Genomic DNA, 26,990 nt, shown 5'->3' with positions numbered 1-26,990 from the left:
TCAAGCATGTATCCACAAACGTCAAGGCATGCGCTCGGACACCTTATGGTTGTCTGAGTTCATTAGATTGTCTGTCTTGTTTGATGGTTAAGTCTTGAGCTCTGACAGGTGGCAGGAGTGTGTGTGAGAAAGAGAGAGTGTGTGACTCAGGACTGTAACATCCCATTGGTCCTGCCACCTGTCATTACATGTGATCCTCACTTTGCATATGTGATAAACTCACTAACACAAACATACACACAAGCACATTCACTAATGCACATACCTCTCAGAAACTCCTACAATTACTGATAACACACAGAAATTTAATATATGTAATTAGGAAAAAAAGCTAAAATTACAGCATTACAATGCACATAGTCATACAGCTACACAGACACAAACCCACACTAGTAGCGGCATCTCAGACACACAGACTGTTTCTTAATTGGCTTCTGTGCTGAGTGAACAGACAGACGGAGGCGCACGCACAAACGCACACTCGCACACATGTGTACTGAGACGGGCATACAGACACAAACACACACACTAGTCAGCTCTGCAGAGCTGGCACTGGCTTGCATCCCTGCTCTGAGACAGAGACTGCTCTGTTTGTCTGCCCCTGCCAGCTGCGATCTTTGTGTGTGCACGCGTGTGTGTGTACGTACATCTGTCTGCGTCAGTACAAAGCCGCTGATATGTGTGGGTGAGAGAGAGACAAAGAAAAATGTGAACAGTTTATTAATTAGGTTTATGCCACTTGTTAACCTGAATATGCATTCGACTACTTTGTCAGAATTCCCACAGTCTGCTGTATTTTCGCTCCATTTCCCTATATGGATAATATCAATGACCAAAAACTCACGGGTTTTAGTTTTGAGCAGAAATATTTTTACCTTATAGGTCACGTTTGAAACCAAATAGCAAAAAAAAAAAGAAAGAAAAAAGTGAAATCATCTGAAGGTTTTATTGTGTTTGGGTCAGACTTGACCTGTTTTCAAGTTTAGGTATGTAAAAAGTATTATATACTTTCTTTAGTGGAACTAAGCTTCTCAAAAGCAGCTTTTTCAACAGAACAAAAGAAATTTTATAATTTCAATTTGAAGGTCTCGAAAACACAAAACACTGGCTGTTTTCTGCATCACTTAAATGTTTAAAGAATCTGCAGAGTTTTTAGCCAGCATGGTACCAAAGTCTTCATCATTTTATCCTCCTTTAATCAGCATAATAAAGTAACCACAGCACCACTGTTAAGGAAGGTAATGGAGCAAGAGACGGAGGAAATCACCTTTTTTGTCCTTGTCACCCCTGTCGTGCTCCCTAATGCGTCTTTTCCCCTGGCTTGCCAAATTAAATCCAAGCTTTCTCTCCCTCTCTCTCTTTTCAGGCCGTCAGTGTGGGGAAACATGTCAAAGGTTACCATTACATCATAGCAAACCTGGTAAGGATGCTGGCGTTGCTTTCAACTGTTGTCTTGCTGTTTTCTGAAACATGTTTCCAACAGTGTTTGTGTAATGTTTTATTTCGAAAGCCTACTTAAGAATCCACAGTAGACACGCAATACTAGACAAAACAAGATGGAGCTTTGAAGAATTCCTCTTCAAGTCTTTGTTGTTGCAGAGTTGGAGATTTTCTGCAATGATTAAAAAACTTAACTTAATTATTTTCTATTTATTTCTACCAGATCCTATGATGTATTTTACTAAATTATTATTTTATCATGTGTCTCTCCTTGACAAAGTCACACCTTTGGGCAGCTGCTGAAATCAAGCTCAATAAAATCAGCATTGTTTCAACCTTAATTCCTGAAATCTTTTGAACAGTAGTTCTCTCCAGGACAGTGTAAAAGGGTCCGGCTCAGGTCAGGTTAGAGCTTTTAGTGATTACTATATCACCAGTTGGTAATATAGTAATCTACTCACCATCTACTCAGTTTTCCTGATCATTAATGTCATTCGTCAGTGTTGCAAAGTTTCCACTGTGAAGATGTAATCTGGAGAGTATATCGAGCTTAGTGTGTGGGAGGAGTTTGAACCTTAGACCAGGGGTCTCAAATGTAAGGCCAGGGGGTCAGAATCGCGCCGACAAGGTCTCCAATCTGGCTCACTGGACAGTTTTGGAAACTGTGAAGGAAGGCATAAACTTTGGACTTTTAACTGAAGTTTTATGTTTTACAGATTTTCCTGCTGATAAAGACCTCCCCCCCATGGCCATTCATACGATACCGAAGTACTTAAGTAGCAGTTAATCAATTAAATGATCTACTGTAGAAAGTTCTGGGTGTTGTTTGACTTTTACAATGCTTCCACAGTTAGAATAAATACACAAACAAAATAAAACACATTTCTGTATCAGAAAAAGTGAGACCTTTTTTCTTATATTAAGATATCTCAGGCAATAAATGTGTAGTTAGTGAAGTGTACCTTCTTTACACTGATTAAATGGTTGTTTCATTGGTTGTTTCATAAGATCAAAATGGGCTGCATTACATTGTCTGGTCTGAAGGTTTTTGTGGTTTATGTGTTACATTGTTCCAAACACATTTCTTTATTTCTGTTGTGCTTTTGGTCTACCCAGGGTTTTAAGGACATATCTTTGGAAAGGTTCATGCACGGCGGGGCCAATGTGACCGGGTTCCAGTTAGTGGACTTCAGCAAGCCTATTGTCATAAAACTTATGCAGCGCTGGAACAAACTCGATCAGCGTGAATACCCTGGATCTGAAAGCCCACCAAAGGTAATAAAAACATGTTGCTCTATCATTGAATATGCATTTTGGTAATCTGTGTCAGACAGAGGTCTCGGTACCTGAAACATAGTCTTGTGTGGTAGCTGAAGTGCTGAAATAAATTCTACAGCTAAATGTGGAATGAAGAAAATGCAGGACTTCCATTCATACTTACTTCAAAAATGCATGGTATTGAGATAAACAATTACTTGAAGTGCACACACACACATTACTGCCATTGATGTGCAAATTGCTCTTTGTACCTGAAATTCAACGCAAAAGCTGCACGGAAGGTTTTCAATCAGGTATCCAGCCACAGGGGGATAACGCAGTATTTGAACCATTCAGATTGTGATGTGGTGCATGTGTTACAGCTTCTTAGCCAATCAGAGCATGACCTCAGAATATGGCAGAAGTGAAAAGGCTTATCTGTGATTAAGTCTCAAGGTTAACGTGATGCATACAGATTATGTAGACTAAAGACTTTTGTGTTCTATGTCTGTTTAGAACAAAATTCTGCTGTCATGTGTCGGCCCCCTCACCTATTTGCTCACTTTTCTGAGATATCTTTCTTTAACCTTTATAGTTCCAGCTCCCTATAGACATTCACAATTAATCCCCTGATAGAGCACTGGCCTGTGGGTATATTTATAGAAAAAATGTCCACCTACCCATTAAAAATACATCAGCTGTCAGCCCTCTGCCCGCTTGCTGAAGTTGTTTGTATTCAATAATCCTAAAACACACACACACACACACACACACACACACACACACACACACACACACACACACACACACACACACACACACACAGGACTACAAAAAGATGGCACTGTGAATGTGTCTTTCAGTGATGCAAATATATATTTATGGTTTTACAATTTCTAATTGGCACGCTATTTTTCACCCGGCCCCGGTGTTAATTAGCTAATCATCAGTTTTAGATTCACCTAATGAATTCTCATTAGTAGATGTCAGCTTCATCAATCGTCCCTTAACATTTACACAACATTTAGTGTGTTAATTGAGGTAAGCCTATTATGCATGATTGTGACAGATAAACACAGCGAACATATTTTGATGCACAAAACAGAAGCAAACACACCTGTAAGTGCTCAAATCTCAAAATCTGAAGTGCATTCAGAGAATGTATTTACTTTTGCTGCCATGTACATATACTGTGTTACAAACCTGGAAACAATGATTTGAATGATTTAATGCTAACAGAAATCCAGTTACCTCTCGTGACAATAGATGCCTCCAAATTGCTCCTGGCTAATTTGTGCTCTGTAAAAAAAGAAAAAAAAAATGAGCTCAGTTAACCTTGGGGCAACTAGTAGCCTTAGGCCAAATAAAAATGTGGTCTAATAATGGGCAGGGTGGGAAATACTACTGGGAATTGTCCCTTCTACACTTGAGGCTGGAATACGAACTGCCCATCAATCAAAATCTCTTAACTGCTGGTGTCTCTTTGTTTTGCCTGGAGATTTTGTTGAAAAGTAATTGTCAAAGAAATATATTAAGCTCATTAAAATGTTGTATATAATAATTAGGATCACTTCAAGAGATACAAACAATTTATCCAAATTTCTTTCACGTATTTCTTTCAAACACTTGATCTGATTTTATGAATGTTTACCACATCTGTGTTAACAGATTTAATCAAAAATGATTAATAAGAAGGATTTAAAAATCGTCATCGTGATAATGATCTTAGTAAACATTAGATTTACTGACTTAAATTCTACTCTTAGTTATTATCGCTGGTATGAAATTAAATGTTCATACTTTATTTCCATCTCAGGAGCTCATTTAATAGTTTTCTTTCAGTGTAGAGTTGAAATTTTTTTTCTTTTTGTTTGTTTTTCAACTTCTTGCAAAATCCCGACGTTTTCCATCTTTCTTGTTATTGCTTATATTTAAATTTAGTTTATCCGTATTTTATTGTGAGTTATTGTCACAATTCCGGAAAAACACCCAAATTCAGGACTTACAGGCGAAAAAGATTAAAAAAAATAAAATAAAATAAAAATTCATATTGGGTAGAAGGCAGCAGCCCTAATTTTTGAAAAGAATCCCAAATCCTCAAAGATCCAAGAAACAAATTTTAAAAACAAGGAGAAAACAGAGGTACTCTGACAAAGACCAAAGTGACACTGGACTGTATACAGAGGGGTGATGAGAGGAGACACATTGGGAACTAGACACAGGTGAGATTAAGCAAGACAATGACAAGAAAGTAAAACTAAAAGCAAGGCAAAAAGAGACCAAGAATTCACAAAATAAAACAGGAAGTAACAAACAGCTAACAGACAAAGTCTCAAAAACAAGGACATGCTGGAGAGACTAGACAAAATTAGAACATAACAATAAAAGCCTTCACTCACAGACCTTACCTTTCTACCTCTGCACGAAGACGAGCTCACGCTCAGCCAGTGTTATTCATGATGCCACGTTATGTTTTGAAGAAATCAGACTCGACAGACAAAATTTCCAAGATTGTCAGCCTGTTTTGTTCAAATAAGCTTGGGTAGACTGAGACTGCAGAAAAAAGCCTGCAGTTCACGCAAAACAAGAGCTTTTTATAATGTCCAAAAAATCCTTTCTATATCTAGAAATTCTTGGAATCGTGCTTTTAAATGTTGTCATACAAGGACTCATCTATAGCAGACTCAACAACCTGGAGATCTGGAAAACATACCAAAAACCCTTCTCAAAACAGGAAATTACAACTATACATGGAATTAAGAGAGGTAGCCTTTGGCTACAACACAGCAAACAAACAGAAGCTTTCAGTGAAACAGCCTGCAGCATCCATACCCAGAGAATAATCAGGAGCATGTATTTTCAGTCATCATATTGTCACATTCATGGGAATTGTGGACAAGGAATTTGACCTGATGATCAGACTGTGAATGTCAGGTTCAAATACCAAGTCCAAAATAATTTAGTATCACATTCTGGCATTCAGAGGAATGTCAACAAAGAAGCTCACAGAGACATTGCAGTTCAACCCCAAACTGGTAGGGGGAGCCCTTTTCTGTACCACACTGTGCTTCAGAGGGTCAATAACCACAAGCCTGAACTCACTCATGGTACTACATTCTTTCATCAAATAACTGTCATTGAAATCACTACAGCATAAACACAACATTCAATGCAACAGCCAAAAGCAACGCAAACATAAACAACAAAAAAAGAACACGAAAACAGCAGCACATGTCCCAAGGCATGATGGGAGAGAACCAGCCGCTCCCCCAACACGCCACAATATTTTAGCTGTAACATCTACCTGCCCTAACAGCAGAATTTTGCTCTGTTTGAAGAAGATTACTTGTGTGACAGTAAAAGAGGTGAAGATTCAGATGTGGAAGTCATCAGAACACTTCCAGGAGTGATCTGAAAACAGCAGGGGAGCCATAAGAGAGCTGCACAGAGACATTCAAATTTAGGTCAGATATGGTTTTGGCCTGAAATGGATGGAGTCGTTCACATCACAAACTTAGTTAGTTAGCAAAATGGCATTTTTATTAGCTTTAAAGATAAATTACAGCTGATGCCACTAGAAATAATTTTAGTTTTGCTTGCATTTGATTATACTGGACAATGTTCAAGTCCTTCCACTTGCAAAAGGAGGGATTTGATTTCACTTTTTGCAAAGCTTCATAGCTGCATAGATTTTTATAAATATGTGTGAAAAGTGAAAACTACTTGGTGCATCTTTATATATTAATCATAAAGCCGGTCCCTGATATTTTTCTCTAAAGGTTTTATCATGTTTGACAAGCCACATTTAAAAACTTAAAGATTGAATCTGATCCTGGAAACATTTTCTGAAAGTTTGCGTTTTTAAAAGGTAATTCTGTTTCTTTGTGTCCCCAAAACATTTGTACTCTGCTCCTGACAAAAACTGAAAGTTAGAAAACTACTTGGCTCACTTCTGTTGTTTTCTCTGTGATTCTTCATCTGTCAGTCACATGCCTAAAGGCTTTCCTTAGTTTCAAAGGGTACAGATGAAAGAAGGATGACACGGTTGCGTAGCCTTGCAAAACACACCTTGTGGGATACAAATCAAGTGATGTCAATAAGAGAGAAACTACCTGCAGAGGCGTGGAAAGCATTGGCAAGAGAATCTCAGCTGACTTGCCTCCATCCTTCCATTTTCATCTCTCCACTTCTTTCTGTCGCGATGTGAAGGCAGCCTGCTGTGTGTTTGACTGCCTCCATCTGCGTGGAGCTGCGTGTCTGTGTGTGTCCTGGGTGGGGGTGTTGCTGCTGAGTGTGTGGTATTCTTCCCTGCAGCGCTGTGTCTTACCTATAATGAATTTGTCAAGCAATCTGTCAAGACCACCATCACTTTGCAGAGTTTCATCAGAGCACAGACACTGATAGTGTCTTACATTTAATTAAAATTAATAGCAAGTCATTTCAAAGGTATTAAGTCTGTTTTATAATACAACCCAGTGAAACACTAATAAGCATTTGTAAACCTTGGCAATCAGCATGACAAAGAATTACGGCATATTTGAAAAACATGTTTATGATATAATTTAACTCATTTAAATGGCTTCAATAGCACGTACAGTGACTTTATTTAAAAACTGTAACTCTCTCTAACCCTGGCACATTTACAGTGATGTTACATTTATAGTGGTGTTGATTGATATTTACTGTAGAAATAAAATAAAAGTCAGAGCAGTGAGATAGACCGTGGCACTGGTCACAGTGTACATAATGACCGTGTTCCCTTATGTAGAGTTATGATGGTCTAAGCCTGGTCAAAAGATGTGAGTGGGTAGTAATATTGTTGGAGAAAAAATTCTTGGAAAGCAACAAATATACTGAAATATAAAGACTTCACACTAAACATTTTGATGCAATAGGATAATAAAACAGTTTTCAGGCAATTTATGTTATCAGTTATATAAGATATAACATGAACTAAGATATACATACAGTTCTATACAAAGTTTAGGCTTGTCAAAGAGGTAACCTTTGTCCCCTCTCTCTTTTTCACAGTATACCTCATCTCTGACTTATGATGGTGTCCTTGTAATGGCTGAAGCCTTCCGCACCCTTCGCCGTCAAAAAATCGATATCAGTCGCCGTGGCAATGCAGGTGACTGTCTGGCCAATCCAGCTGCTCCCTGGAACCAAGGAATAGATATGGAGCGTGCGCTCAAACAGGTTGGCTCAATTTCACTGATAGTATACAAATTTTATAATAGAGAGAATGCTAAATTAATTATCCATTATCACGTCTAAACACACAAAAAAACAAATACATACACAAATGAAATGAACAAAACAAAAAACTAAGACTAGGATTGTTGCTGATGTAGAATTTTTTGTTGCTTTCTCCTTAAAAGCTGGAGGTAAATAGGTTGTGTAAATAATCTGAAACGAAAGGGTAGCAGAAAATTTTACTGAAAAGGTTTTAAACACTAATTAAACTAATTAAACCAATTAGATAAACTCTTAGCTTTGTGCTTTTATCTTGAAAATCTCACAGGAATAAAGAGTCTTGACATCATTTAATAAATAATTAAATTAAAAGCATTCCGTTAAATTCCTATGACTATCCAGGTGCTTTTATTTTGAAAATAAGGCATAGAGTACATGGATGCTCTGTTAGGGACTGCAGCTGTTGTCTGTTGTGAATCAGTAGAATTTTTGTGGTCATAATGTTAAAGTTGTGGAGGTACCAACCATTTGATGATAAAAACAGCATGACAGAACAAAATATTATGGAAATAAATACTTTGGTCCAATTGTTTTAAAATACTGTCTCAACAGGACTTTGATTCACTCTATGTTTATACTTGTACCGCCTTATTTTTTTATCTTATCAATTTATATTAATTTCTCACGTACTTACCCATTAGCGGTATTTGCCTCAGACTTTCAGTGTAATGTTTAAAGTGAAAACGAGACAATATTAACTTTAATTAGAGTTGGCCTGTAAAAGCAAAGAAAAACTAAAGCTTAAGGACAACAAATGAGGAGCAACCTAAGAATCAACAGAGAACATTAAACAATAAACTCAAAAACACTGGGTCAAAAACCCAGCACCGTTAAAGTATTTGCATTAATTAATCCCCTTTCCTTCTGTTTATAGTATCTTAGTGGTAGCAGCTAACATTCCCACACTCAATTCAGATTTTCAGCTTGGGCACAAAGTGTTCATAGGAAACAATGCAAGTGTTTCATTTGGCATAATTGAAATAAATAATGGGTATCAGTCTTAATGTTAACTGTGCATCAAATTATTGCTAATGGAAACTCAATTTTGTCTCTGCTGCAGCATCCCGTTGCGGTTATTGAACTATTTGTTTAAGCACTGCTTGCTTGGCTTCACCATGAAGACAAAAAAAAGAAGCCCAAGCACTCCTATTGCACTCCTGACTGTTCACTGAGTGTCTGCGATCTTAAACATCTGTATGAACTATTTCAGTTTTATGTTTCTACTGTTACAATTCATCCAGGTGCGCATTCAGGGCCTGACTGGGAATATTCAGTTTGATCACTACGGTCGGAGGGTGAATTACACGATGGACGTGTTTGAACTCAAGAGCAATGGCCCGCGCAAGGTAAACGTTCCTCATGCATTAAAAAAAGACAAGGACTATAAATTTGTGAGTCCAGATACTCACAGCAATACCACGAGCAAAGTATTTTAGACCGTGTTTCTAAAAAGCCATGTTAAAAGACAGGAAAATGCAAAGAAAAGCAGTTTATCTTAATTTGAGCAAATGCGATGCCTCAGCAGGATATATATATAAATCACAATTAATATATACACTTCCTGTTAATTTGTATAGTGCTTCATTCTTCTTGTTTTATCCTCATTCATAAAAAATTAATTTACACAATAATTATTTTCATAATTCTTAATTAATAACTTCTGTTTGCAATTATGAATACCATTAGATGCCTGCAATCAAACCAGCCATCACAGCTTGTGTATATTAATGGCTTTTTGGAGTACACACTGGAGATCAGCTCCCAGGCAACCTGGGGGTACATAAAAATCTGCAGTGACATAAATAAGTAAAGTTTGAACATAATCTGTCTCCATAAGAGAAGAAAGTAAGAGGATGAGATGCAGTTTGGAAGTACTTATAAATTCTCTATACTGGAAAAACACATACATGTAGCCCCGATAATAAAGATATAACACCATGTTCCAGCATCGCAATTGTTCCTTCGACAGCAATGTGTGTTTATTGAAGGTTCTTGGCTCACACTCAATATCTCGTACAGTTCCAATGGGAAATTTCCTGGAGTTTGCTCAATCTGATTTATCTTTCTCTCAGTCTCATTTTCTCCTATTTCGCCTTCTCATTTCTTTTAATGCTTCCGTTTTACATTTTCTATCTCGATTGTATTGCACGCATGTTGAATTACATTTTGCATGAATTGTGCGAGGGTAAAACTGATTGAAAGGACATTAAACTATATTTTCATGGATGTTTTTTCTCTTATCGCCCTCATTCATCTTCTCCTACTCCCGTATATCCCTCTGTTTACCTCAGATTGGTTACTGGAACGACATAGACAAACTTGTGTTGGTCCAGAATGAAAATGCTCTGTCCAATGACAGCTCGGCCATGGAGAACCGGACTGTTGTCGTGACAACTATCATGGTAATGTACCATCTGACTGTTTTCATTTCTCCATTGTTTGGGTGCTGTTCGAGATTTGGGTGAAGCTCTCCTTCAGCACGGACACTCGGTCGTTCCAAAATATATAGCCTAATGTCACCAGAATCTTGATTTGACTTGAGCAAGTATGCAGAGACTTGAAGTTTATGTTGAAAAAAATTACACACCAGAAAAAATATGATAACCATATGAAATAAGTTTTTATTTTATTTTTTCCCAAGCAAGATTAGTAAATGGAAAGTGATGGAATAGGAAAACTATCGGCAGAGAATTTATCCAGAACACCCACTTAGAATATTTCACAGGGGACAGGATACACACTAACCAGCCACTTTATTCGGCACACCTGATCGAGTGGTCAATAATGCAAATACCTAATGAGCCAGTCACATGGAATCGACTCAATACATTCAGGCATACTCAAGATGACCTGCTGAAGTTTAAAGTGAGCATCAGAATGGAGATAAAAGGGGATTTAAGTGACTTTGAATTAGGCATGCGTGTTGGCACCAGCTTGCTGATGTTTCAGAAACTGATGACCTCCTGGGATTTCCCCACATGGGCCAACAAAGAATGGCCTGGAAAGGAGAAAATATCGAATGAGTGGCGGTTCTCTGGGTGAAAATCCCTTGATGCCAGAGGTCAGAGGGGAAAATTGCCTGACTTCTAGCTGATTGCAAGGCAACAGTAACACCAGTAACCACTCATTGAAGCCAAGGTAGCAGCACATCAATTCGATTCACTTTAATTGTATAGCCCAATATCACTTGTAATGGTTCGAAAGGATTCACAGGCATAAAAACATTAATGCACAGCATGTCCAACCTTAAAGCAGATGAGCTACAGCAGCAGACGAGCACACTGGATGTAGCAACTGAAGCTACAATTCCCAAGGATTCATCAAAATTGAGCAATCGAAGGTCTAATGATCCTTGATTTCTGCTGAAACAAGATGAAAAGCATGGAGCCATCTGCATGTGGTTCAACCTACTAGAAGTGACCTAATGGTGCACTGGCACCATGTCCGAAAGCTCACATCATCTCAAGCTGGTTTCTTGAATATTCAAAAATACTCAAATTAGCCTCCACTTTTTGCATTTTATTTTCTAATAGCAAGTGAGAATCTTGTTTTTTTAGCTGCATCACTCCTTTTCATTGAAGGGTGTCTTGAAAATACCCTCTAGGTGAACTGTGGCTATTTTCAGTACAATGAAATAAAGAAGTGGGCATGTGTCATCCCTTAGTGCTAATAGAGTCTGCCATGAATATTGCAGTCTGTACTGTGGGGAAACAATGGCCACAACATTAATGTGATAATACGAGGCTAAAGTGCCCCTTTTAAGTGTTGTTAGACTCGTCTGATGGTTCACAGGACGATTGAACCCTTATGTCTGGACAATCTGGCTGAGCTTTACAGTCAGGCTCTGGCACACTCTCACCTCAGTCATTGTTTCAGCGTCCATAGGAAGCATTTGGAAACTTCCACTTATCAAGTGTTTTCAGCTTGGACATTCTTTGTTTTCTTTTTTTTGGTGGGGGCCGTACATTATTCAAATGAAAATGGTAATGCGTCCACTGATTACTGATTACACACGATCGTAACCAGCACATGCAATCACTTTTCGTAGAGAGGGAAGTTACCACAGTTACTTTGTGGATACTGTAGAACTGATAGTGCTTCAAGTCCAGCTCTGTGGTGAGGTTTACCTGTCTTTGTGGTCTTTTTGAATACATTTAGCATCAGAAAGTTGGAGGATTAAGTCCAACAAGGGCACGGCATGGCACCGTTTTAACACTGAAAACAAAATCAGCCTGGAAGTGGACGAGCTGGATGAGTTCAATAGAGCCCTCACAGTAAAGCCAGGAGGGAGTGGCACTTGTCCAGCTGGAAGATTTCACTAATGTCTCATTAGTAAGCAAATCCAAAAGTGACCTCAGATCACCATTTAGAAGTGACCTCAGTCCAATCTCTTCTAATAGCTTTCACATAGACACTGCTCTGCAGCCCAGTTTAATTATTCCTCTTTCTTCTACAAACAAGGATAAAGGAGGGCTAATCGGTGGATGTGTGCACATCCTCCGCTTACATTTGATTTCACTTCACCCATCTGCAGCGTTTTTATGGTGGCCATCCCCTTCCTGTAAATGCAATCAGTCTAATTCAATTTGGCATGCAAAGTGATGCAAGTGAAAGCAACTCAAAAGACTAATTTCAGCCCAGAGATAAAACAAGCCACAGATGCTCAGGCTTTAATTCTGTGTTTTGTTTTAAGGCACATTGCATCGCTTCATCCAGAAAACTCAAATGTGACCAAAATATCTGCAGTTGTACTTCGCCATTGCCCTCCCCTCATGCAAATACTTATAAACAGACAACGGCTCAAAGATGCTGATTTGACAGTGCAGTGAGTCTACAGTGCCTCCGGTGGCCAGATCCAGTAATCACTCCGGCTGGCGCAGAGGAAAACAGCCGCACATGCTGCTGTAAAGAGTTCAGAAACACTAAATCAGCTGGATTAGGTGTTCCCAGTTTGAGCTTCACCTTCAGCCGTGCACATTTCAGCTGGCAATATATCAAACTACACTGCAGTGTTTGGTTTGGTGACTCGAGTCAGGTGCAAGAGAAACATACAAACACATCAAGAAGATCAGATACTTAAAAGGGCAATTTAGTAATCTGTGACAGTGCAGTGCTGTTTTCTGTTTATTCTGTACTGTGTCAATACATTAATCTCATTTTGGTTGAAGAGCTGGTGTTATGAATATATTAGTATGGTGAACAGTGTATACATGCTTCCGATGTTTATTTCCCTCTGTCATTCTATAATATGTCTGTCATTCATCTGACATTCCAGCACATCTGTCCTCGTACTCCCCTCATCTCTCCTTCGTCTTCTCAATTCTCTGTAACTGTACTCACCTCTTCAACCTCCCACACCCTTTGTTTTTACCTCCATGCCTGCAGTCTTTGCATATTTCTCTGTGGATGGTGACCTCAGCAGGGCTTGACTAATGTTAGCTCAGCCACCTCCTCCTCTTTGCAGCCTCTGGTGATGAGGAAACCTCTGCAGCGACACTGATGCCGAGTCTGCAGACAAACCAACAGACAGAAAACACAGACCCTCGAAAATGACTGAGAACAGACAGCCTGATAGAGTTTCTCTAAAGCTCTTAAAGGACTTATCTTTCTTTTCTTTTTTTTTTCTGTATAACATTTTTTTTTAATTATTTGGTTCTGACATCATTTATTTGCTTAGATGAAGATGGCTAAGAAATAATGGCACAGAGAAGAGACGAGAAGGAGGATCATGGCCCTGTGAGCTTTTGGGCCGACTTGCTCATTGTGCTCCTGTCTTCCTCTCATAACAAAGCTACCACCAGATGAAAGCTCTGCAATGGATTCTGCAGCGTCTGTCAAGGTTTGACATTTGGTCGCACAAAGTCACCGGACTGTGGAACAGCACTGTTAATTTAGATTCTTCTCTTTTTGAGGACAACACAGCTACCACCGTCCTCTCTGTTACACTGCCTGCAGAAGAATTTGCCTTAATCAGATTTCGATTTTATTTTTTACTTGTGTTTTTTTTTTTTTAAAGAGAAGATGTAGGTGGAGAGTGACAGGTCTTCACTGTCAGTCCCGTTTTTCAGCACTCACCTTTCTCTCCTCTGTCTTCATTTTTCTGCTGTGTCACTCTGTAAATCTATTCAGTCATGCCTACTCAGTCAACTATCCTTATTATATATGTATTTGAGCTCTTCTGATAGGTTGTTTTTTATCTCGTCATCAAAATAAAAGGGTAAAGTAAACCTGTTCTCATAGTTTTAGGTGTACGCTACATGTAAAAGAATAGCATTTTTTAAAAACTATCCCAGAAAATACTCCAAAGCTGACCGTATATGAAAATGGAAATATTGCAGACATCCTCAAGACCCAAATGCTAAAGTAAACATTAATTATAAACCCAATTACACAACATCTACAAAGCCTTCACAGATCTCAGAACAAAGATGAGGGCAGATTGTTAGATGTGTTGCCTACGGTCATTATTAAAGTGTCCTTAACTCTATTCCAGATACACCCATGAGGACATGACTGTGTCTTGTTTATGCCCCTGCTTTATAATCATAGTAGTGCAGTATATCTGACTTTATATTAGTTATATTTTAACTTAAACAATTCTAATCTTAAAAGAAAGAAAAGAAAAAAGCTAAAAAATATTGTTAATGAAAAAATAAAACCAAATCTTTAATGAACCAAAAGGATTGCACACGGCTGGTTGGTTAGACTTAGTCTGCCTCGATGTCTAATTAGTTGTCTGACTGATTCATACGTTGACAGACAAACTGACTGACTGTTACTGAAGAACTGTTTAGAGGACTGGCAGTCTTTGTCTTCTGGTCATTGGTTGACCAATGACATTGACATTGGTTGGCTGCTCAAACGACCGTCTTATTAACTTCTGAACTGCCCTGCTTTCTTTATGGCTAAATAGCTGGGAGTTAATCGCGCTGACCAACTGGCTAAATATGTGACCGGATAGATGATTATGTACTGTGATTGCAATAATTGCTTAATAAATGGACTGCCTGACCAACTAACTGACAAAGGCTGTGACTCACTGCCTGCCCTGCTTCTCTGGCCATGTGAACGGATAGCTCGCAGGCTGGTGAGATGTCTCTTGATATGTAAAAATCTGGCTTTTAAAATGCTGTAATCCAGTTGGGGGGTTGAGGGGGAGTGAATGAATGACTGGACAGTTAGGTTGACTGTCCATTGCATTGGGGTTCGTGTTCTCACCAGGCTAGCTAGCTGGCTTACATAGCAAGTCATTTCTGCCTTTTTGGCACCAGTGTGAAGTGTTTCATGTCTTATCAGCCCCAACCATTTGCTTCTACAAAGCTGTTCTCCCTCTCTCACACACCCCTTTCCCTTCTTTGCTTGCTCCTTCGCTTCTTCTCCATTTTTCTTTTTTGTCACATTCTCTCTTTCTCTTAATCTCTCCTTCACACTTTCCCTCTTGCCGTTTCTATCGTCTATTCTCCTTGTAGCGATCGCTGTTTGTATTCTGATCTCCTCCCTCATCTTTCTTCTGTAGTTTCTTACAGCCAAAACGCCCTGCGTCCCTCTCATCCTGCTAGTCTCGTTCCCATTACCATCCTTCTTTCCTTTCAACCTCCTGATTCTTATTTCTTCCTCTCTTCTCCCCTCCCATTCCTTGCACTAACTCATGATGCCACATTAGGCAACACCCAAACATGATGCTTTCTTCCCAGCAGTAAATACATGCGCTAACATCTTGTACACACACAAACTCACTCACTCACAGCAAGACAAAAGTGTCTGGAGCAAACTGATAACAAACCTTAAGGAGGCATTAAAGTGATACACTGCCACTTTTTCCAGAGCTCCAGCTAAAATGTGTGTGTCCGTACGTATAGTATATCCTTTCGTGTGTATCGGCTTACATAAAACTAAATTAACTCAGCAAAGCAGACTTGTCAGATTTCAAGCATTTGACCTTGTAATTGAGATGGCTGCATTCTCCTTAACACAAGCTGACTAAATGATTCCCGCTGAGAATCAGTGATTAAAGATGAAGCAAACAAGCGCTCAAGGTTATTTTTTAAGGGAAGGACCCGATAAGGCGTTTCCATTTCAGGGTCAGCAAAGAAAGATGTTTGGACGTGACAGGATTGGATTCACAGAATTCACTATAAAGCTGACATTAAAAAATAAATAAAATAAATGAATATGCATTATAGGATATGTTCATTTGCCAACTGCCAAGAGTTTGATTTGGACAATAATGCTGCTCTTCATTTGACACTACAGCATGTGCACAAATACTTGTGGATATGATTTTAAGTTGATTATTACATAAACCTTAAACCAATTATATCAGAAACAATCTCAAATTCAAATTAAGCTCCCAAAATAGGAATAGAGTGGTTTATTCAAAATGAAAATGGGAAATAGGTGTAGCAGTTTATTGAAACATGTGCAAAGATACATGGAAATAGAGATACCTTAACACCTTAAACGTTCAACACAGTCTGAACTCTCTTAGCTGAACTTTCTTTAAGTTCAACTAAGAGTATAGTTCTCCAATCTTCTTGAATAACATTCAAAGCTCCTCTTTGAATGTTGGCTGCCTTTTTGTTCTGTTCTCGTTCAAGATTATCCCGCACTGCTTCAATAATGTTGAGGTCCAGGCTCTGGGGAGGCTAAATCCTGACTGATAGTGTTCCACTGTGTGTGTGTTTTTTATCAAGGTATACCTTCACTGCATTGGCAGTATAGTTGGGATCACTGTCATGTTGAAACATGAAATCGTTGCCAATCAGATGTTTACCAGATAGTACCTTTTTGTGTTCATAATTCATTTTGAAAAGATCCCCAACCCCACTAGCTGAAAAGCTGCTCTAAACCACGACAGTACCTCCACCGTGTTTTACGGATGGATGTAGAGAGCCACAGGAGAACTATTGCTCAAGACCGCTTTAAAAAATGACTAGAAATTTGGCTCCTTGGAAACAAAACATATCCTAATGAAATGAGATGTGGCTCAGGACTTTTTGCACTGTAGTACTGTTATTTGGTAACTGTTTGGAAACCAAATGTAAAATGTGTGTGTGTGCGTGTGTGTGTGTGTGTGTGTGGGGGGGCTGGAGTCAGCTGTTTTAAAGTAACATTTAGAAACATGGGACACCTAATTTGTTTTTTCTGTTTGTTTGTTATTTACATGTAAAGATTAAAAATGAGGAGAAGTATGTTGTATTTTTCAGCTAATCCCTTGGTTGCATTCATTCCAATGGACAGTTGTGCTAAGCTAACGGTCTCATGGCTGCAGCTTCATAATTAACTTATTAGAGTGGTATCAGTCTACCTCTGAGCACATATATGTTAATGGAAGTTATTAAGGTTATGGGCTAATGTAGGTAGTGCTTTAACCATGCAACCACATCAATCAGATTATAATATTGCATACATTTGAGTTTCTTTATTTTTTGTGTTTATTTTATAGATATATATATATATATTTGTACAAGCTGTCTGCATTACAACTGGTTTCAGCGTTCAAAGCACTTGTACAGATGATTTCCTCACACACTCTCTTTCCTCCTACTTTTTATCCCTGGTACGCAATTGTGATGGCTCTGTGCATCTGTTTAATTTACATGAAACTGCTTTGCTTTTCACATGATTCATGTAGAGTCTGTGGAATTTGTGCCCCGGAAGCTGCTAATGTATCTGATAATGATATTTTTGGGAGAAATGTTTTGGGTTTTTTGTGTGTGTGGTTTTTTTCTTTGTATGTTATGAAACTGAGCACCAAAGGGCAAATGTTTGTATTTAATGATGATGATGATGACGATGATTGTCTTGGTAGTGCAAATGTTCAGCATTAATATTCAACATAAATTAAGAACTGATTTGAATGCTTGGCTTCAAAAGAAACAGATTTTCTTAATAGCGTTTTACTGAAAAGTGGAGAAAAATTTTTTTTTGCAAATAGAACCTCTAAAATGTGTGTTTGTTTTTGAATTGTCTAAATGTTGTCTAATGTTATTTTCTATGTTTTTTTTTTTTTACCTTGTTTATGTGGAAGAACAAAAAGGTGTGCACGTCCTAAACAAACTAAAAAAAATGATGATGAACTCATTTTAAAAAACTATTTTAGAAAAAGAAGTGTTTACAGCTACCCTAGCAGCTTGTTCAGGTTGTGAACATGCTTAAAATAACAATGATAATACTTTATCTTGATGGTGGTGGCCAAAATCCCAGACTCGAGTCTTCAGAATGGTAATCCTCAATCCAGTGAGCAGTGTCAGGATGTCCAGCAGAGGCGGTGGGGAATGCTTTTAATTTTCAAGATATCTACTCATAAACCAAATTAGGACTCAGATAATATAAGATAGAAATTCTTCTGCAGTATAAATCATCTTTACATTTAGATAAATGCAAACTCATTAAATACCCCCACTGAGAAGAATTTCTCATTTTACGCCTCAGTCGTACACAAGTGCACAAGTAAATGGTTTCATTTCAAGCTCTTTGTTTGCTGAAGAGAATAAGGATCAATATATAAATCCAACTTCCCTTTGAAGGATTTGTTTGTATTGCTCAGCTCCTGTTGTGAGATTGTTTTAATCTCTCTGCATGCCTGCCTTTGAGCTAGACTTTTTCTTAATGTAATTCAATTTCCCGGATTGAAGATTCTCCCATTGATTCCACCCAGATCTTTGTTCTTTATTGCTCGCTTGACCCCTTTGATTCATGTCAGCATAAAAATTCTCCTTGATTATACTGTACTTGATTTTGGTGTGAATCAATTTTGTGAATGAAGAATTCAAATGTTATCGTTTTGTATGTGTTTTATCGTCCGCATTTACTGTTTCATAGCTTGGGAACGTTGGGTATTATACCGGGCCTGTTTGATTAAACAGATGAGATTAGTCTTTGATTAAAACGGGTTTGATAACATTTTAATAGGCTTTGTTTCATGTGGATTACAGGGTAAGCTGCCTCAGGCATAATACCATTACTCACTGCTTCTGATAGATGCACTGTCACTCAAAAGTCTCTCTGCGTCTGTGTGCGTTTCTTTTCTCTGTGGATATCCTACGTGCAGCGATGTATTTGTGCTATACCTAATACACACACCACCTCACATTAAACTCGCTCTTTTCGCTTTCATCTTTGATAACTGCATGCACAGAATTCATTTCGCCTAAAAGCACCAGTCTCCTCTGCTTTTTCTTCTCCTTCTTTGTATTTTTCTTCCCTCTCATACATTTCTCTCTTCTCAGCATTAGTGTTGCACTAAGTCAGGTGAAGGTCCCTGTGGAGTCATGTAGACGAAGGCATAAAACACAGTGCTACAAGTCAGAAAAACAAGATATAAAACATCACCTTGTAAAAAACATCTGTAATATATAGATATCTTCCCATTTTATAATTTTTTTTATCAAGTTCTGGCTTCTGTGTTTTACTAACAAGGTGGTTTGTGTGTGAGATTTTATGTTACTACACAGTTACTAACACATGAATCTGAATATGTGATGGTGGGTTATATGGCCATGGTCTTGTATGTACACTAAGATATCTTAGGGTGAAGTGTATGTAGTTTATAAAATTCAGCTTTCAAAGGTTCTGATTTGCTGTTTGGTCTTTTGTTCTATCCTGTAGCTTTGCATTGTTTTCATATCTTGTAGAGTTTCGTTACTCGAAGATTGTTTTTAGAAAAAGAAGTTCAATATAAGCTTATCCTTAAAATGTATATACATGTCTGTTTTTCACAAGAATATCATCACTTTTCTTTGTACGTGTTTCATACATGGTGCATTGTTCGTAAGCAGACTGGTTCCTCTTAATTCCTGCCATCATGTTCGTCCAAACAGCTGTCCTTCTTCCTTTATGCTGGTTTTGTAGGAGGGTCCTTACGTGATGCTGAAGAAGAACTGGGAGCTTTATGAGGGCAACGACCAGTATGAGGGATACTGTGTGGACCTTGCCTCTGAGATCGCCAAACACATCGGAATTAAATACAAGATCTCCATTGTACCAGATGGGAAATATGGAGCGAGGGATCCAGAGACAAAGATATGGAATGGCATGGTTGGCGAGCTTGTGTACGGGGTAAGGATGGAAAAATTGCAGCATGCAAGGAATGCTTTGAATTTTGTTCTGGACTTTCTGTTAAGTATCAGAGTATGGTATTTAAATGAAATCACAATGACATTACAACAGCATCACAAATCACATCCTGTTATGGTGCACTTCTGTGCCTTTTGGCAAAAACTTCTATAATCTTTGCAGAGGTCGTGTGAGCTGCAGAGCCATTACATCATGCAATGACCGAGAAATTCTCAAAATGACTCCCTGCAGTATAGCAACTCTCACAAGCTCTGCATCTCCGTAGTTGCCAAGTTAGTTTCCCACTGAGATGTAATGTCATGGCAGGTTCACTTATTTCTTGAGATTTTTGCCAAGCTGGTTAATTATGCCATATACTCCCAGGCACAGTCTGAGATCTCACAATGCTGTCTGAATACAAACTTTATTAGCACACACAAGACAATGTCAGTCGTCGCTTTGACAAAGAGTGAAAGGGGAGACGTTGCAGCAGAACACCGACAGAATTAATTACCCTCCAGAATCTGGAAGGTGACACAGCAGAACATTGACTAATCGGGTTTGATTTGCATCAAACACTCACAGTCCGTTCTGATAACTCTTCTTCCACACACAGAAAATGCTGTACTGCACTTGTAGTCTTTGTCTTTTCTTTGTTGTACTTCAACCCCCCTGCATCTTTCCTGTAGTTTATTTTATCCGTCTCTCTATTGTGCATTAGGTTGAGTGGGTATTTGATATCCACATGGCCTGTGCTCTCTGTTTTCTTTTCATATCACTTCTGTCCTCCTTCTTTTATATTTGCTGTTTACTTTTCTTGTGTTGCAACATCTTTACTCCTTGTAGCAATGCACTGCTATTGTAGGTTGTTTCACTTACCACTGTAGCTATCATTTAGAATCATGCAATCATTCAGCAGTCTGTGTCCTGAATTAATGGTATTTCTGACTTTTCCTCGGATTTTGTAAATGTGTGTAAGTCTATATGCACACTGCCTTTCATGTCTACTGTATGAAATACTCCTCTGTCATTCTGGTTTTCCATCACCCGCCTGCATTTCTTTCAACCCTCTGCTTTCCCACTTCTTCTCTCACCTTTGAGTCCAGTTCCCCTTTGCTTTGCTCATTGACAGTTTCTATTCATTATAGGTTTTTTTATATATATATATATGCAGTTGCTTCAAATTAACTGCAGTAAAAACATCAGAGTAAAGTGAAATCTCAGCACCACCTCTCTCCTTTGCAGAAAGCAGAAATTGCTGTGGCCCCACTGACCATCACCCTGGTGAGAGAGGAGGTGATCGACTTCTCTAAGCCTTTCATGTCTCTGGGAATTTCAATCATGATCAAGAAGCCTCAGAAGTCTAAACCAGGTGTTTTCTCTTTCCTGGACCCACTGGCCTACGAGATCTGGATGTGCATAGTGTTCGCTTACATTGGAGTCAGTGTTGTGCTGTTTTTGGTGAGTTATTGTTACATACTAGGTGTTAGAATTTGAGCTGGATCCCAGGACTGGACTAGAGAAGTTACTGAAGCCTTGGGTTAAGGGATGAAAGCACATACAGCAGCTACAGGGTAATGATATGTCTGAACCAGTTAGCTACATTGAATTTTCAGGCTTGTCTGCTTAGACTCTTAGAGGGCACATTTACTGTTGATCAGAAGTCAGTTTTTATTGTAAGGTGCTTTTTTTCCTGACAAGTCATCATGAATCTTGATGTCTCTGAGAGTATATATTGTTTTACATTTTACAGATTAGCCCTCAATAGCTAATGCATTTAAAAATTTAAGAAGTCTGACAGTACTCCCTTTACACTCTCAGCTGAAATGGCATTTACAGTGTTGAAGACAGCTTCTAGGCAGGAAACCATTGGATACTTAAAGGCATCCTCTATGAACAGAAATATCATAATAGTGATGTATGCGAGACATTTAAATGCTCAATGTCAGATATTTAAGACAGCCCACTTTAGCATGCACAAGATCAGCATAAGCCCTGTGATACCAGATTGTCTGAATATTCAAAGAAACAGTTTTTCCTCTTTTATATAAATCAGAAATTCACTCTCCAAGGTTTTCCTTTTATCTGTTCTGAGATGTTAAACAGATGTCTCTTGCCGCTTGGTAGCTCAGTTTGCCTCTGAAAACACATTTGTTATCATTTTGTATTAACTTCTGTGTGTATAGATTATAGCACAACTTAAAAAATGTAACCCTGCCCAACGAACTCTGTGACCTATGGACTGATCTTAAACAAAAAAAGAAAACAACTCTGGTCAAACTTGAAAATTTAAAGGTGCCAAAGTTGATGAAGACTAGGCAAAGCTACTTGCTAGGAAATGGAGTCCACTAATAGCTGATAACCATTTTCCAAAATACACTTCAACAAAAACTTCTGCTGTTTAGTTGATAGAGGCTACCATGCTTTGCTGTAATGTTGCAAGCCCATAACCAGTGTTCATTCTCAGCCTCTGTATCTTTTTATTAGCACTACTTGTGCACTATATTATTAAGCTATATTTTTAAGAATTCACGGAGTACACTTCAGCCCATGGGCTCATGGTGTCCTGGTCAGCAAACATTTGAAAATTTCAGAAAAGAATCGCTCTCAGGCAAGAGCGAGTCACCACACAGCAACATATTACTGACTAAACTCATGCTGTGGATCAACCATCATGTTTCTGCCTAAGGTTTCCCATATGATGGCTCTAAATACGAGCTTTCATTGACAGCAATTTAACCTTCATGCTCTGTCTTCCTTGTGCTAATGTGTTTATATTAGCCTAACCATAGCTCTGTAGCTATCAACCAGGTAAGACAATATTATTTGTCAACTAGCCCAATGGCTCTGGTTTTCCATATTTGTCCATATCCCATATCTTATAGCAGTAGAGCTACTAGTGCTACGAGTATGTTTTCATTATTTAGAAATACTACAGTCAGAACATGTAATGTCATCTTTAGGTGGAAACTAGCTTGCTAACTTCTAACGCAGCTAATCCTTGTAAAGTCTCATATTCATGAATAGCTGGATATCAAGCTTTACTGTAACATCTTTCTGAACACCCACACTGATCATTTTATTGGAGGTGAAAGTATTTGGACCATTTTTATCTCTAAATGGTTTGATTTTGGGAACTCAAGCAGCATTTGCCCCTGGAAATAGTTAATGGCATCAGATTTAAAAAGTGGATCAAGGTTTTTGTTTTTATTTATTCATTTTGTTTTGTTTTTTGTTTATTATTACTATTATTGTTATTAAAGAAGTTACAAAAAAATATCTGGATTCAAATATGGCAGTAATGACAGTGTTAGTGAGACGGTAAGCTAAGGCTAGCCAACTTGTAAAACTTTAGCAAAACATAGTTAAGACTCTGTTAAGTCCAGCTCCTATACATACACCCAGGGGTCGTCTTACTCATGAAGTAATTTGAAAATAACAGCTAACTAATCAGCTAATGTTATCAAATGACTATAACCAAGGTCATGCAACAAAGTTACAGGTTACAGTTAACCTTAGCTTGCTAAAGTTCTGGAGTTAACATTATTTGTGTACATATTAACTGACTAGCTGGTCAAATTACTTCACCAGCTATAGAGGAACATGATCCATCATATCACACAGTACTGTGTATTTGCCAAAGTTTGATTTAAGGCCAAAAAAATATTCCTTGCCTCTATATAAATGAAAAGCCTAACACATTTTGGTACTTTACAGTCACATGTGATAAAGTAGAAAAGTGGAAACAAGAAAATGTTGCCTGATATAGACTGTAGTCAACAATTGCGAATGTAGCTTGCAACCACAAATGTTCTTTTCTGATGACCAATAGCCCAAAAAGCTATTTTTTCTTATTTTGCTGCTTTCCTTTCCAGTGTTTCTGTTGTTTTTCTGCCACACAAAAATACTGCCACACAACTGTGTTACCTCAAATGGGTCTGTAACTTTGTCTACACTATTATTATTACTGAGCAATGCAGGGAAATGACGCCAAGCCAGCTACCTGTACTGTAATTTAGCTGCACACCATGTCTACTGTTTTTAGCTTTGTCAAGTCCAAGTTTACTCTGTTGCTATTATATTTATAAGCAATTTTTAGTATAGATTATATACACTGGTATCGCTGACTTACATCTCTGGTGTTTCCTTTAGTGTTCTAATGTTGTGGAAGAGCATAATAACATTTTTAATTTTAATGTACCTATTCAGCTCTTCTTTTTCTTTAACGTTTTCTAATCACTTTTCCATATACTATCTTAGGTGAGTCGCTTCAGTCCGTATGAGTGGCATGCAGAGGAACCAGAGGAGGGTGCCACGGAGCAGGGCCCCACTGACCAACCTCCAAATGAGTTTGGCATCTTTAACTCCCTGTGGTTCTCACTGGGAGCCTTCATGCAACAAGGCTGCGACATCTCACCACGGTGAGGGAGGGAAATGATCTGTGAGAGACAAACAGAGTGCATTTGTGTATGCATGTGCGTCAGACTGAGCCAGATCATATTTAAGGCTGTGTACAGGGTGAGTGTGTGGGCTGGGGAGAGCGTGTGTGCCTGTCTAACTGTCTGTAATGCTTGAGTGCTGTAGTATTAGACAGTGGTGATTCAGACTGTTGACAAAGTGAATCACCTCTTTCAGCACTTTCCTAGGTTTAACTGAGCTGGGCTGATACACCGAGGCACACACATGCAAACACAAAAACGTAGAAGTGTGAAGAAAACACCTGCATACAGTCCAGTGGTGATGTACATGTGGGTCTGTTATGGTGGAAGATTTAGCAGTTTGCTAGGTGTGTATGAATCTTTAATGCACCACAGAAGAGGCAGAGTCCAGCTATATTTTTAGAATATTTATAAGAATATGCCATTTTATTATTGATAACCTGAGAATGCAGTTTAGTGAAATATTCATTGCCAGCATCCTCAAGACCTTTAGGGAGCAAGTCTAAGGAGAGAAGGAGCAGCAGGGAGCACTTCACACTAAAACAAATGAAAGCAAAGCCTGATGAGTGATGAACGCAAGAAAAACATAGTGTGATCAGTTGAGTTTGGGAGAACAATAAAAAAACTGTTATGCAAGCATTCACACATATATGGAAATGGAAGCTTCACAGTTTAGCAAGATAAAGTTGTTGCTCAACTGAACATTATTCCACCTGCAACATGACATTGCAACCCTTTGCGTGTTTCCTGAAATCGTTAAAACATGAAGTTTATCTGCCTTTGGGAGAGTTACACTCTCCTTACATTTGTGGAGATTATCTTTATAGCTGTAATGAGTCCTAATGGATTTAGTCTTCCAAGCACAAGACATCGAAGAGAATCCAGTCAGTAAGATCAACACAAATGAAAAGATCCTTCATGCTGCAGCACAAGCAACGATCCATTACCCATACTGGGATCCAGTGAGTGGATCCCGTCCTGGAGTGCTGTGTATATGTATTGATTTGGTACTAAGAGGTCAGGGATGCAACAATGACCTTAAATGTCACAATATGCACTGCAAGTGAAATTTACAGGCAGTCTTTTGCTGTTTTCTAACAAGCCGGGTGACTTCTGGATTTCGTGTCAGCTCTTTGCAGATGATATAGTTCTGTTGACTTCATCAGTTGTTGGCCTCCAGCTCAAAGTGGGAATGAGAATTAGCTTCTCCAAATCCAAGCCTATGGTTCTCGACAGGAAAGGACTTAAAGTATCTGGGGTTTTGTTCCAAAGTGAGGAAGCAGAAGGTCGATGTTGGGTCTAAACTCAGACCCCGCTGTATCCAGGACTTATTCCCATGAAAGAAAAACAAGGCAACAGCGATCGATCATTTTTACTTGCGCAAGGGAGGCCTTTGGTCAAGAACCAGCTCTTGGAGCTCACGCTCCTAACCTGCAGCTATTTATTGACAAACTGTTACAGTTCACACAATAGTTTACAACACGTACCTCCCCTCTTAACCCCCCTTGGTTACAAAGACGAGGCACTGTATGTATGTGTGTGTGTGTGTGTGTGTGTGTGTGTGTGTGTGTGTGTGTGTGTGTGTGTGTGTGTGTGTGTGTGTGTGTGTGTGTGTGTGTGTGTGAGAGAGAGACCTCCTGCTGGGCAGGAAGCTTACATCAAACAGACCTTCCAGATAGGATGTGTCTGTAATCCAACCTACAGTCCCTCACCCAAAAACTCAAGAATCTGGGGAGGGGGACTGTGGAATTGCTTTCATCCCACAGTTAAACAATGTAGAAATGGATGGTAAGCATAAAAATGACAAACATTTAACAATTCACTCTAACAGTCGACAAACAGATTTGTGCAGCATCTGCATTGATGCAGATGCTGCACAAATCCATTGTGGTGAAGTGAGCTGAGCGTAAAATCAAAGTGTAAAAATACATTGCTACACTTACCTATAGTCACAAGCTCTGAATAATGACTAAAAGAGATCATGGTTACATGGGGCAGAAATTGGTTTTCTCTGAAGCATGGCTGGGCTCAGCCTTAGAGAAAGGGTGAGAAATCTAGTCATTCTAGAGCCGCTGCCACACCGAAAGGAGCCAGTTGAGATGGTTAGGGCATCTGATTAGGATGCCTCCTGGGTGCCTTTTAAGCAAGGTGTTCTGGGCATATTCAACTCGGTGGAGGGCATACGCACAGGACACTCTGGAGAAACTATGCGTCTCAGCTGGCTTGGGGACAGTTCCTCTGGATGAGATGAAGAAGGTGGTTGGGATAAACGAGGGGTGGGATGGATGGATGGATGGATGGATGGATGGATGGATGGATGGATGGATGGATGGATGGATGGATGGATGGATGGATGGATGGATGGAAAAAAATTAAATTAAGGAGTCACTTTTACATTGCTTGTTTTATTTTGCTCAGTAGTCATTTTACTTTGCTGTTCCTGCAAAGGACTTCATATCACAGATCTTGAAAAGTGGCATATGCTAAACTTTATCATTATTCATTATTTTCTTCTTCTCAAGGACTATTCTGCTGTTTCTG

The 26,990-nt window shown here is 38.8% G+C and overlaps 1 protein-coding gene across 1 annotated transcript in view; it reads left to right on the top strand.

The window, feature by feature from the left end:
• The window catches only part of gria4a (glutamate receptor, ionotropic, AMPA 4a), a 72,506-nt gene that overhangs the window by 12,564 nt on the left and 32,952 nt on the right, over nt 1–26,990 (top strand). Inside the window, exons 5-12 of the mRNA XM_039622383.1 lie at nt 1,367–1,420; nt 2,557–2,715; nt 7,729–7,896; nt 9,195–9,299; nt 10,245–10,355; nt 19,807–20,013; nt 21,256–21,471; nt 24,271–24,431. Coding sequence (XP_039478317.1) covers nt 1,367–1,420; nt 2,557–2,715; nt 7,729–7,896; nt 9,195–9,299; nt 10,245–10,355; nt 19,807–20,013; nt 21,256–21,471; nt 24,271–24,431 — 1,181 coding nt within the window. The remainder of the gene's footprint in view (nt 1–1,366; nt 1,421–2,556; nt 2,716–7,728; nt 7,897–9,194; nt 9,300–10,244; nt 10,356–19,806; nt 20,014–21,255; nt 21,472–24,270; nt 24,432–26,990) is intronic.

The sequence above is a fragment of the Oreochromis aureus genome, linkage group 14 (genome assembly GCF_013358895.1).
Source record: "Oreochromis aureus strain Israel breed Guangdong linkage group 14, ZZ_aureus, whole genome shotgun sequence".
NCBI lineage: Eukaryota > Metazoa > Chordata > Actinopteri > Cichliformes > Cichlidae > Oreochromis > Oreochromis aureus.
Note: the sequence above shows the minus strand (reverse complement) of the source record. Positions and strands in the feature narration are given on the sequence as shown.